Source organism: Octodon degus, unplaced genomic scaffold, assembly GCF_000260255.1.
Source record: "Octodon degus isolate 3935 unplaced genomic scaffold, OctDeg1.0 scaffold00009, whole genome shotgun sequence".
NCBI classification, from domain to species: Eukaryota; Metazoa; Chordata; class Mammalia; order Rodentia; family Octodontidae; genus Octodon; species Octodon degus.
In genome coordinates, this window is record NW_004524585.1 from 5,447,871 (window position 1) to 5,461,343 (window position 13,473).

General features: G+C 34.7%; 1 protein-coding gene across 3 annotated transcripts in view; it reads right to left on the minus strand.

Annotated features, from left to right (window-relative positions):
• Positions 1 to 13,473, minus strand: part of Kcnt2 (potassium sodium-activated channel subfamily T member 2) — a 417,549-nt gene that overhangs the window by 25,031 nt on the left and 379,045 nt on the right. For 2 of the 3 annotated variants that reach the window (XM_023707734.1, XM_004625302.2), the window contains one exon: positions 4,238 to 4,538. In XM_023707734.1, the coding sequence (XP_023563502.1) occupies positions 4,238 to 4,538 (301 nt within the window). The remainder of the gene's footprint in view (positions 1 to 4,237; positions 4,539 to 13,473) is intronic. The other variant, XM_023707733.1, reaches the window with a different exon arrangement.

The following is a 13,473-nucleotide window of genomic DNA, read 5'->3' on the forward strand; positions in this document are numbered from 1 at the left end:
GAAGAAGAAGAAGAAGAAGAAGAAAGAAAGAAAGAAAGAAAGAAAGAAAGAAAGAAAGAAAGAAAGAAAGAAAGAAAGAAAGAAAGAAAGAAAGAAAACATGCATTTGCTTGTGCATCGAAAACTCCCAAGCAAAGATCTCTCAACTATGTTCACTTCCCTTCACCTTCAACTCTTCACAGAGAGCTCAATCTACTAAGCTTGTCTCTTTCACAATGAAACTTCTCCAAAAATTGTCAGCTGTGGTGGAGACAGCAAGTTATTACTTGATATACACTATCCTTATTCTCTTTAATATAATTTTAGACCATGAAACATAAAACAAGCATTCTTCGTGCATTACTCAGGATTTTTTCGGAGGGGTGTGAGGTCAATTGCACACAGTATCTGCCACCCACACTTGAAGGAGGAGAAATTAATTTCATTCACATTTAGAGAGCTTAGTACATAGTCAGCCAGTCTCAAGGCAATGGAGTCATGGTGGACAGTGTGGCAGAGCAAAGCTGCTTAGTTCATAGCAAATAGGAAGCATAGCAGGGAACGATGCACAAGAGGAAGGGAGCCGGGTCCCATAGGCAGCACCTAAAGTCATGCCTGCAGGATGTACCCAGGTGAGCCTAAAAGTACGTTTTACAATTTTCTACATGGCTGTTAATCCAATCAAGGCAGCATAGGAAGATCACTGGTCACATCTGTCCATGAGATATAGTTAAAATATCACTGTTTAGTATTATATTTTAATTGAAAGGACAAGTCTTTTCTTATCATTTTCTCCTTACCTTTGGGTAGAATATAGACAAAATGGAGACCAAAATTTATTTTTATGCCAAGATAGGGCTTTGTAAGGGAAGCAGGATAGAATAACAAGACAGAAGCCTGAATTTTCACTGCTTTCAGATCAAAGATCTTGATCTCGAAGAGAAATAAAATCTTTATTCTTGTTTAAACCACACCAGTTTTCAGCTTTTCTGCTCTTTCTAATCAATACTAATTTTTATATATATTTTAAACCTGTCATATCTAAATCCTTATGCAATATCATTCTCCAACATATTCAAATCTGGCTTTCACGTGTATTAAAGTGACACCATCCTTATCAAAGCCACCAATGACATATCACTCTGCTCTCAGTATCATGTGACACAGTAAATCAGTCTCTCTTATATCTCTAGTTTTCATATTGCTCTAGACTACTACTATATTTTTTGGTCATTTAAGACACAGGACATACTATTTTTCAGCATTTTGAACAATGCCTAAATCTTCCTATGCCTAAATGTCACCAGTGTAGAGCTGCCCATGAATAAGCCATGCCCACTGAATCTTCACAAGGCAAAAAAAAAATCATACAGCATGTAGCAAATCTTCTGCACACTATAATGCTATCGCATACATTTTGGGTAACTTAGTTCTAGACACTTCAGCCCTTATTTGTCTGTCTGTTCATTTAACAATGATTTCCTCAATAATTCCAGAAATGTGAGTTTTGAGATTTCCCTAATAATCACTCCTGTGGCAATCATTTTGTCTACTCCTGCGGCTTTAATTGCAACCCATATGGTGACAAAAGAGCTGGCTCTATAGTCATAGCTTCTTTCTTTTTGTTGAATATTAAATGGGACAAGAATCACTTATTAGAAAGTGTCTCTGCACTCACCAAATGCATTTTCTTTACCTCAAAGTATTTACCTTCTATTTTCTATGAATGTCACCATTTTATACTCAGTAGCTAAAAGCAGAGCCCTCAAGTGGCATTTTTCCCCCTTTTCTTTACATCCCTCAACCACAGAGTAGCAGCAATCTGTTTAATGCTCTCAGAGCAGTGAGCTGTATTCAGATCAAGGCATACTGTGAGTCATGATTAACTCAATGCCACCCAAAGGCAAAAAAAAAAAAAAAAAAAACACTTTATATTTTAGGTGAATTAAAACTGCTACATTTTTAGAGTATAAAGTAAGCCATACATACAGTTGTTAAACAAACGTTAAGGGAGTGTGGGGATGTAGTTCAGTGGCACAAGCGCCTGCCTGCAAGCACAAGGTCCTGAGTTCAATTCCTGATGCCCCCCACAAAAAAAATTCAAGCTGTTTATAATATTTAATGAATTCCAGATATTGGCTAAACATTTTATTGCCCATTATCTCATTTGTCACTTTCAACAAATCAGCCAATAAATCATTGGCATTTTCGTTTTATAGATAAAAGTACAGCTTCAAGAGGGTAAGAAATTAAATCAACTAGTAGCCTGGTACTAGAATATAGGTTTTATAAATATGGAGACCTTGTCAAATAGTGTCTTATTACCAATGCCTAGAAGAGTTCCTGGTTCCAAAAGGATAGCTATAAGTTTCTAGGAATTAGAAATCAATGGAGAAGTCCAGAATTCCATGATCACATTAGATTTCAAGCTTTGCTTTCATAACTACTCTGTTATTAGGTGTTCAATGTATGGCTGTATAATAGACTGATGAATTCATGGATAAATGGATAGAAAAGAGAGATGATGAGAAAGAAAATATGAAACAGGCAGAAAACAGGTAGACAAATCTTTTTTCCCATTATGAAAGGATAATTCTATGACATTAACAAACTGAAAGAAATGAATCATACTGATAACTAAATGAAAAACACAACATTTTTCTGGTGAGTCTCCCCATAAAGACAATTCAGGCATTTTTATGCCTTTGAGAGTCAAACTCTAACCTCCACCCTGCTTATAGAACCACATAGAGGTAAATGTTTGAAAGACAATTGGAAAATTACTGAGCAACCCTTTACTAGAATTTTTTTCATTTGCATCTTAGTAATAACTAGCACATAAAAATATAGGATTTTAGCCATGAATATAGGATTTTAGTCACTTAGTCAATTTATGCTATTGAATAGGCAGATAGCTATTAGTCTATTTAAAAATAGTTTTGGATTTTAAAGTTTAATTCCTGCCATAAGGCATTAATTTGTTACCTTAACATTTCTAGTCACAAATGAGTCATTTCTACATATTTTAAGTGCTGTTTTATAATTTCAATCTTAAACACAAATGAAACACTGACTCTAACACATTTTAGCTGTATGTCTTTGGCCAAGGTCTTTAACATCTAACAGTAAAATTCTTTAAGAATAAAATGAGACACCTCTATCTAATTAGTTATATGGAATAATGAGAAAACATGTATAGTCCCTGACATAAGGTACTACATTACAATGTACATATTTCCTTGTTAAGAAACAAAGATAAGTTCACTTAAACTCTAATGATTAAAATTTCTCCCTATGGACATTGTCTCAAATTGAAACTTTAAGGTAAAGAAATGAGAGTAAATATAAAATACATTCTATGTTATCCTTAACCTGCACAACTCCAAGATATAGCACCTTAGGTCCTAATCACCCAAAATCAATCAATCTATCTATGAATAAATGCAATTGGATTTCTCTATGATACATACACTACTATGTAAGTCACTGAATTTCACTAGGAGTTAATAAAATTTATCTTAAAATAAAATTGTATAGTGATAATGATATATGAAAAATATTGTGTATCAATTATTAACACTGTTTTGATATACACTATATTCTAATTACTGATCAATATAGGAATTTAATAATCATGGGGAAAACATGCGATATGAAATAAAGCACTAGTTCATCTTCAAATTTAAATTCTTTAAAGACTATTTCTTTATCATAAGTTATCAAGCACAATTTATAAGAAGATTATGATTTACCCATGTCTGGTATCACTAACTGCTTTCCTTTGCCTCAGATGCATAGTATATGCAGTCCTATGTGGTGTGTGTGTGTGTTTATGTGTGTGTGTGTGTGTGTGTGTGTGTGTGTGTGTGTGTGTAAGAGAATTTTTGGTGTTTGACAGACAAATATAAATCTCGGCTGTGAACAAGATAAATATCAAGTCATTTCAACTTAGTTTATTTATTTCTAAAATGGAAATAGAAAATCTGGTTCAGAATTTTTGTGAAAATAAAAATTGAGACAAACCACGTAATGAGTTTGAATATTGCCTCAAGTACTAAATAAATCTTTAAATATTTTAGAATATTATTTTCCTTACTATCATTTACATTTTCAATAGAAGATGAGGTACGTACAACTAATTTCTACAAATTAACCTGTGAAATGAAAAGATGCAATTCTTTATTAAATCAGAGCCAACTCTATAAACACTAAGGCAAGAAATCACAAATCCATAAATACAGTAGTTTTAAAGAGCGTACCATATCCCACTGTAGAAAGACCCAAGTGTTTCATTCTATTTTTCACAAGTTCAGCAAGCTCTTGTCTTTCTGACCTCCTGTAGAGGTTCAGTCGCTGCTGGGTTATTTTTTCAGCTGTTTTACCAGAGTGTTTTGGACCTTTCCTGCTCAGTCTTCGGGCCCACTGCATGCTCTTCCTCCGAAGCAAGGGGTGATCAGACTGGTCGCTGGAGGTCGAGTTGCGGTGGTTGCCGCGGTGGTGCCCTTGCTCTTTGGAATCTTTTGTATCTTCCCACTCTTCCACACTGATAGATATTTGAGACTTTAAAGAGAATAGATATTAATAATCAGATATTTTTAGGAATAATTGTAGCTCAGAGCTGAAATAATATTCTTCTGCAAAATCTCATCATTGCAGCACATCTCCTTAGAGTGTTTCCATAGAAAGAGCAAAATCACAATCTTAAAGTCCAAGCATTCACTACTAAAAATATTATAGAATTTACAATAACTGAACTTACATACAAACCCAATAAAAATTTGCATCTTTCTTTGGAAATTTTTATGAGAGTAATTTTTTATGTATAAGAATTTAAAAAAATAAATGTCTACCAGTGCAGATGTTTGAAACACAGAACAGTAGACATTTTATGACTTCATTCAAATAAAGCCCATGCTATTCTTTTCTAAATACACCATAAACATTTTTCATGCAAATTAAACATCTACTGTGAAAAATATTATTCATATAATTAATGATATTTTAAAGGTTTTAAATTGTTGATCTTTCTGAATGTGACACTGGAATGCACTTTATACAGTGTGACTGGTTCGTAACTCTTTCATATAGCTCAAAAGAAAGTAAAAAAGCATTTTTAATTCATGCATTCATAATACACCACATAAAATGCTTTTCACATTAAGATATTAAAAAATATTTCAAGAACTATCCAGAATTAAAAGGTGTTGTAAAAATTAATGCTTCACAAACACACTGTAGAATCACAACTAAAATTTAAACCAGGCTATTCTCCATACACAGGGAATTAAGAAACACTCTCACGAAGTCAATTCTGACTAAGTTTTGTGATGGAATCTAATTTTTGCAAGAAGATTCTCTCCTCTGATCAGAAGCTCTTCACAAGTAAGTTTATCAATTTAATAATACTGCTTTTCTTACCAGGAAGTCATATGAAATGCAACACCCATCAGAGCAGAAAGTCTTACTTTCTAAAAACATGCACATGCAAAGAAACAGCTTTCGGAATTCTGTTGTACACACTTAAGGGCAGCAATCATCAATCTGCTAATCACTTCCCTTGTATGGATGGAAGCTTGAACTTCAGCTGTGACATGCATGTATTGCTGGCTTTCAAAGTAATAGAATGTAAATTACCAATTTATGTAAGGTCAGGAAGTAGATCCAATATAATGCTTTAAATGTGAATATAAATTATGGAGGCTCAGTCAATACTCTCTCTATATATATCTTGGTAACATGCTAGACAATCACTGTTCACTTAATTTCAACCAAAGATTCTTCTTTTCTTCTGCTACAGAAGAGTACTGTATGAAATTGACCTCAAAATTAAATTTACCCAATTTCCATATCTCTGTGATAACTGATTATTTGATTTTTACAAATTAGAAACTATAATTTACCTATCAGAACTTGGTACAGGAGCAAGAAATTTTAAACACCATGACCTTTCTAGGTCTTAACTTACTCTATTCTCACTACTTGATAATAAATTAAAATTTTTCTTCTCTAGGAGTAAAGGATAAACTGTTGAGCAATAGCTACTATCAAGAAAGAATTCCATCTTTGTTCAATAATTTGTACTTATAGTGAAAATGAAAATGTAGGAATTCACTAATTTCATTCATGTTGACTTGCATTTGTACAGTTAAATTATATTAATTTTACTTAAAGTAAGCTCTACCATTATCTATAGTCATAAGTAACAAACAGTTTGATTTCTTACACATACATAAAAGATAGTAGTGTATCAAGACCAAAAGCACAAGATATTAAATTCATACAATGTGACTTATAACTCCAATTTTGGAATATGAAGATAATACATATTTAGGAATAAAGGTAAGATTTGCTTCTCTTCCAAGCAAAGTTTGAAAAGTCTTCCTTTCTGAATGCTCCCCTGGTCATGAGAATCACGTGTTACACAAAGAACACATATAAAACATGACCTGAAATTAATGTAGATATTAGTGAAGTAATATTAAATGTAGTATTCATCATTATTTTGAAATCTCTAAATGAAGAAATACCATTTTCTACATGTAAAAGTCATGAGAACTCAAGAGTCCTTTTTCAATTTTACACAATAAATAACAACCCTGTGCAAACGTAGTTTAACTGTTGAGAAAGGATGAGAAGAATTTGGGAATTCATTTTAAGAAATCTAAAGCTAAACTTCATAAATTTCTCTTTTCTTGTTTAGAATTTGCCTTCTGATCTCCATCCTTCCAAAGTCACACAATGAAAAGTACATAGAATTTTTGTATTTTAAAATATATGAATTTGAATGCTAAATGTTTCCCAGCTTTCTTTGCACAATAAAAATGTGTAACAGTCTTTAAATGATCATAGCAGTCCTCACTTTATAATCTATTGCAGTCTTAAAGATATATATATATATATATATATATATACATATACATATATATAATCTTTGACATGTAAAAATAATACATAAAAGAAAGTGTTGTTAGGGTTGCTGTTGTAGCTCAGGGCACAGGACCTGCCTGGCAAGGGCAAGGGTGTGAGTTTGATTTCTGGTACCAAAAGTAAAAAGAGTTAGTATTCATCACACGCTGAATGTGAATGAATGCATTTGAGAGGGGTCCATTTATAATTTCAATTGCTGGAGTCATTTCCATTCTGGGTTTAACTCCTCTGGGTTATGATCTAATAGAAAGAGAACAACATGAGGACTAGAGTGGTTTCCCGACCTCAGCATCTTTTCTTGAACTGAGCATCTAAATGGGCAAGCGTCAGTGTGTTGGCAACCGGCAGTCCTACATTTAAAAACTATTTTTTGCACTTGAAAGCTTTTTATTTTTAATTACATAACTTAAGTTTCCTAAGATTATTTCTACTTGCCTATCTGAATAAAATGATTATTATATTAGTATTATTCTTCCGAGTTGTTCTGAGAGCAGCAAAGCAGCATCGCATGCATGACATGTGCCTGACTTCGAAATGTATAATAAGTGGCGCTTAATAGTGTTGCTTGTGACTGTTCATGAAAGAATAGTAAAAGGAAAAAAAAACATAATAATGAGAGGTAGTAAAAGTGAAAAGTGAGTATTAAAAGTAGAAGTAATAGCATATTTTGGCAGAATTTTCTCTGTCACTGATGACATTTCAAATGAAATCAGAGCACAGCAAATAAATTCTTGGGAATATACTTTTATATTTTATTTATTTATTTTGTTCGTTTGTTTTATGTATATGGTACAGGGTCTCACTATGCGGCTGAGACCGGCAGTGATCCTCCTGTTTTCAGCTTCCCCAGCACTGGGATCACAGGCGTGCACAACCACGTCCGGTCTCGGTGGCCAGACCAGCGCACCCGGGGGTATGGGGCCGGTGCGGCATGTGTGCCGGGTATGGGATCCCCTGCCCTGTGCTTGTCTCAGCAGGTGCTTAGTCCACTGAACTATTTCACAGACCAAACTTTTCCTTAAAGTAGAAGACAAAAAGTACTTAGGGTTGGAGAGACAGCTCGGAGATCTAAGTGCCTGCCTAGCAAGCACAAGGACCTGAGTTAGATCTTGGGTATCACATGCCATGCCAGCCCAGCTGCAGAGCAAGACCCTGTACCAAATGAATAAATAAATAAAAGATGTTTGAAAAGTACTTAAAGCAGAAGTAGGTGATTATCATTCTGCATTGTTTCTATGAATTATTGTCTATTTCTATGAATACTTAGAAGACCTAGATAGAATTTTCAAAATTTTTGTTAAAAGCACAATATAATCATTAATTTGAAGAATCAAAATGCATGAAATTTATGATAATGAAAGGAATATATTTATATATTTTTATGAAATATTTCTAGTTATATATATATATATATATATATATATATATGGAGAACATACATAAATATTACTGTTTGAGAAAGGAAAAATATCATACAGCTATTCCAAAATTTTATTACATATTTAAATATTAAGGCTTTGAAAAGGTACATACTTTCCAATTATTTATTAAACTTAATATAATTCAAAGAAGGTTGAAAAGAATCTTTCTTACAAGAATAAGAGCTAACCTTTTTAAACAAACAAATAGTACTTGTGCCTAACACAGCTAGATTATTTTATTGGTATCACAACAGAAGAAAATGTCAGAATCACAAAACATATCTGGTATCCTCACTGATATTTTACACACCCGCACATACCAGTCAAAACGATCAATTCAACTTTCTTTCAATTATTTATTGAAGTTATTCATGATGCAGGTTACTGTACAATGTATGGGAGAAAATGGTACTTTAAAATAAATCGATTCAACTAGTTTAAAGGGATTTTATAATACGCATTCAGGACTCTCTTAACAATAGCTTTATAGGTGTCATAATACTTTAATGTGATGCCGTCAGATTTATGATTGAAGACATTCAGAAGTATTTGTAAGGAAAAAATAACAGAAAATAAAACCCCTGCAGATATATTACATTAACATTTCATTAAAATAATCTGTTTTCTATTAGGAAATTAAATGATAAGAATATATGAAGTGGTGGAGGGAGGTAGAAGAGAGACGAGAGTGGGGTGAAAAAGATTGAGATTATATTTACATGCATCAGCCTCCATCATCAACTTAATTGGTATGGACTATAAGTAAATCCTACAGTAATAAAATAAAATAAAAAGGATATTGGAATGATTATATATTGTTAAAGGTACATGTACATGTATACTGGTTCTTTACATGCTGGAAATTTTTATTGTAAAAATTTAATCAAAACCTAGTTCAGCAAGGGCTGTCAGCAGATTAGCGCAACTGCAAGCAGGCGCAGGGGCCCAGAGTTCAAACCCCAGGGCCTGCCATACTGGCCTCACCCGCAGGGCACACTGAGACAATTGAGACTGGGTGTAGTGGCATGGGCCTGCAATCCCAGCTCTTGGGAGGATGTAAACAGGCAGATCACTACAAGTTCGATCTAGTAGTGAGACCCTGAATACCCTGTAGACCCTTCCCTAAAGATATAAAAAAAAAGAAAGAAAGAAAACCAAAAAACCCTAAAAACCTAGTTCACCCATCCCAGAAGCAAACTTTGACATATTTATATGATTTATAATCTAAGCCGAGATAGAAAACATCAAGTTACACTCTACTAAAATGCATTTTGTATTTTTAATTTTTTTTTTTGTTGTTGTGTGTTTTTGCTTGCCAATTTCTTATGGTAGATAGCTTTATCGCTAGTATTGAGGAGCTGTCTGTTCTTCAAGAAAATAATAAAATAATAATTGGGATCTCGTTCTGTTAACAAAGCTTTTATGTAACAAAACAAATCACCAACAAAGTGAAAAGAAAATCTATAGAATGAGAAAACTTTTAGCCAGGTGTCCTTCAAACAAAGGAGTCTTATCTAGAACATATGAGCAATTTAAAATATCAGACTTGCCAAATTTAAAGACCCAATCTGAAAACAACATCTACAAAAAATACACACTTTTCAGATTAAGAAATACAAATGGAAAATAAATATATGAAAAACTTTTCATCATTGATCATTCAAGAAACACAAAATTAGGGCCAGCAAGATAACTCAGTGGCCTAAACACTGCTTAGGCAAGCACAGGGACCTAGATTCAATTCCTGGTATCAAATGCTGCGCCAGCCCCACCCACAGGCCTGCTGAGCCAGCGACCCAGTCTGGGCATGGTGATGCATGCCTGTAATCCCAGTGCTAGGAAGGCTGAAAATAGGAAGGTCACTATGAGTCCTAGCTGTGTAGTGAGACCCTGTACAAAAAAAAAAAAAAAAAAAAAGAAAGAAGAAAACAACACTGGGATTCCATCTCACCCCAGGAAGAATGGCTATCATCAAGAAGTCAGCCAATAATAAATGCTGGATGGGCTGTAGGGAAAAAGGAACCCTTCTCCACTGTTGGTGGGACTGCATACTAGTACAACCACTGTGGAGAGCAGTGTGGAGATTCCTAAAAAAAAAAAAAAAAAAAAAAAAACAGGATTAAAGGTCCAATATGGCCCAGTGATTCCCTTCTGGATATCATCCCAGAAGACAAAAAATACTTTAACCACAGAGATACAAATACACCCATGTTTTTAGCAGTGATTTGAAATAAATGCCCACTTACAAAGGAAACAAAAACAATTTTAAGAAAAAACTATTACTGAGCCATAAAGAAAGATAATTTGAAGCATTTCTAGGCAAATGAATGCAACCTGAGACCATACTTTTAAGTGAAACAAATTGGACTCACATATGTAAACATCACTTTATCTCCTTGGCATGCGAAACTGAAAGAATAAATAAGGACCAAAATGAACAACTGATATTTTTAAAAGGGAAGAAATTTTCCAAAAAGAAAGAAAAACTAGGGTTGGGGAAGGGAGAAAGAAAGGAAGGGAAAAGGAAAAAAGATCATTTAAAAAAATAAAGTAGAAGCAAAGCTTTGTAAATAGGGAGGGTAGAATGGGTTTAATGCTAGAAAAGGGATTGGGAAAAACAGAGAAAGCAAAATGCATCATATACAAGTACAAATACCCTATGATGAATATGGTTATCAGGCATATCTAAAATTTACGAATTAACCTAATTGTGTAAAAATGCATTTCCATTCTATAGCCTCTTAGGTACCTTTCGGTTCTCTACCTTTATAAAAATAAAGTTTATTGGGGTCAGGGAGATAACTCAGTGGAATAAGTGCTTGCCTGGCAAGCGCAGGGCCCTGAGTTCAGTCCCCAGTTCCTCAAAAAAAAAAAAAAAAAAAAAAAAAAAAAGAATAAAGTTTATTTATGGAAAATGTAGCCATCAACTCATCATTTTAGTTCTTGTAACTTTAAATATCAAGGCATTAATTTATACCCAATTTCAATATAGAGTACCTAAAACCCAATAGAGCAACCATTGCTGTCAGAAAGGGCTATGATTCTGATGACCCTGATTTGAGAATCTCTAGAGGAAGAGCCTACATGCATGAAAACGGGGAGAGGCTGCCTCGAACTATGCACAGCAGCATACAGCAACTGCAGCAAAGACAGGAACAGCAAAATGTATTCATTACAGGAAATAGAAAAGTGGAGGGTTGTCATCCCACTTGGAAATGCTAAACTTGCTTGAAGAATTTATAACATAAAATGACAAATGGGAGATGAATGTGCCTTTGTCTCTACAATGTAAGTTGATTATGATAATAACTGAAAATAGTGTCTCCTGATGTATGCTAGTTGTCAAGCCTTCAGAATTCTACATGAAGTTCAGATTGAAAAGTCAATTTGGAGTCATGTCCTGAGTTCTATTCTTGGTACCAGAAAAGAGTCAATTTTGATTGGAGACCCCCACCAATGTTAAAGAACATGTTTCAGTCTGAGGTTGCTCTAAAATTAGGGTACCATATATACTTTGGGAGTGCTTTTGAACTATAAATAACCAAGAGATATGCCTCATTTTTATTATCTTTTTTTTGTGGGGGGAAAGGGTGTTCAGGGTTTTACTAGTAGATCAGACTCATAGTGATCCACCTCTTTACAGCCTCCCAAGAGCTGGGATTACAGGCTACAGGCGCTCACCACCATGCCTAATCTCAATTGCCATCTCAGCATGCCCTGGGGTTGGGGCTGGCACAGCAGGCCCAGGGATTGAGCCCCAGCCCCTGGGCCTGCTTGTAGGTGCTTTAATCTGCTGAGTTATTTGACCGGCCTTCTCATTTTTACTATCTCATTTTACAATAATTACTTGCCGAAATCTCTTACTGTAATAACATTCATTGTTCTAAAATATCTCATGAAAGGGATGCATGTTCTGGTCCATTGAAATTTACATTAAAATCTAATCTTGGGTACTGACACTCAATTTAACAAAATAGAATAGACTTTTTGTCTATAGTTAAATCTTTCAAGGATTTAAAAGATTTAGGTCATAAAAGCAAGTTTGGAGAGATCACCTTGATAGAATAAACATGAAACTGACCCTTTGGCACATTGCTCCTGCCAGGGGCTTCTTGCCAGCTGCCACTGTGATAGAACAGTCAGGCTTGGCATAGAGTCCTTGGATACCTAGAGAGCCTCTGAATCAATCAAGTGTAACAGTACATGGAGGACAGTATGATCACGGAAGTGGAGGGCATCTGTAGAACTGCTACTTTTTATTCTTTAGGTAAACATTCCTAATGATGGACTACAAGATTGGTCAAACATCAGAGAAACATTCACCCCAAGATACCCTGGATAATGGTAGGTTTCATTTGTACATTTTATGGACTTTGAGGCTATTTTCATATGGTCTGCATATTTGGTCCAGCCAGCATTATTAAACAGATTGCCATCTATGAGGTAGGATGCCCTGAAAATCCCTGCCATGTATAGTTAAGGTCACATATGTCTCTTTATGTATTAAATCTATGACAAAAGACGCATGAAAGCATTCTTTATCTCCTTCAAATTTGCAGACGTCATTGATAGTAAGAAAGACATATTTTTCTCCTTCAAACTTCTCAATACTGGGCTATCAGACAAAGTATTCAAAAAAGCTTCTCTCTGTCTACCAACAACACACTACAACTTTAATGTAATAGCTATACAATTTAAATGAACTTCCACTGAAGTGAGGTATATTTAAGTCACCAGTCAAACACTAGGAGATAATTGTGACAAATTCTGGCACAACATTTGATGTTTGATTGCTAACAGCTTTCAAATCCCTTCTACCCTACATCTGGAGAGTTTAATGAGATATTCCAGGAGCTCATTTACTTTATTTACTCCAAGTGGATATGAAAGCTAACAATGGATCGGCCAAATAGCTCAGCAGATTAAAGCACCTGCAAGCAGGCACAGGGGCCTGAAGTAAGATCCCCAGGTCTGCTGTGCCGGTCCCGCCCCTGGGACACACTGAGAGGGCAATTGAGACTGGGCATGGTGGCGCATGCCTGTAATCCCAGATTTGGGAGGCTGTAAACAGGTGGATCACTATGAGTCTGATTTGGTAGTGAGACCCTGAACACCCTGTAAACCCTTCCCTAAAATACAATAAATAA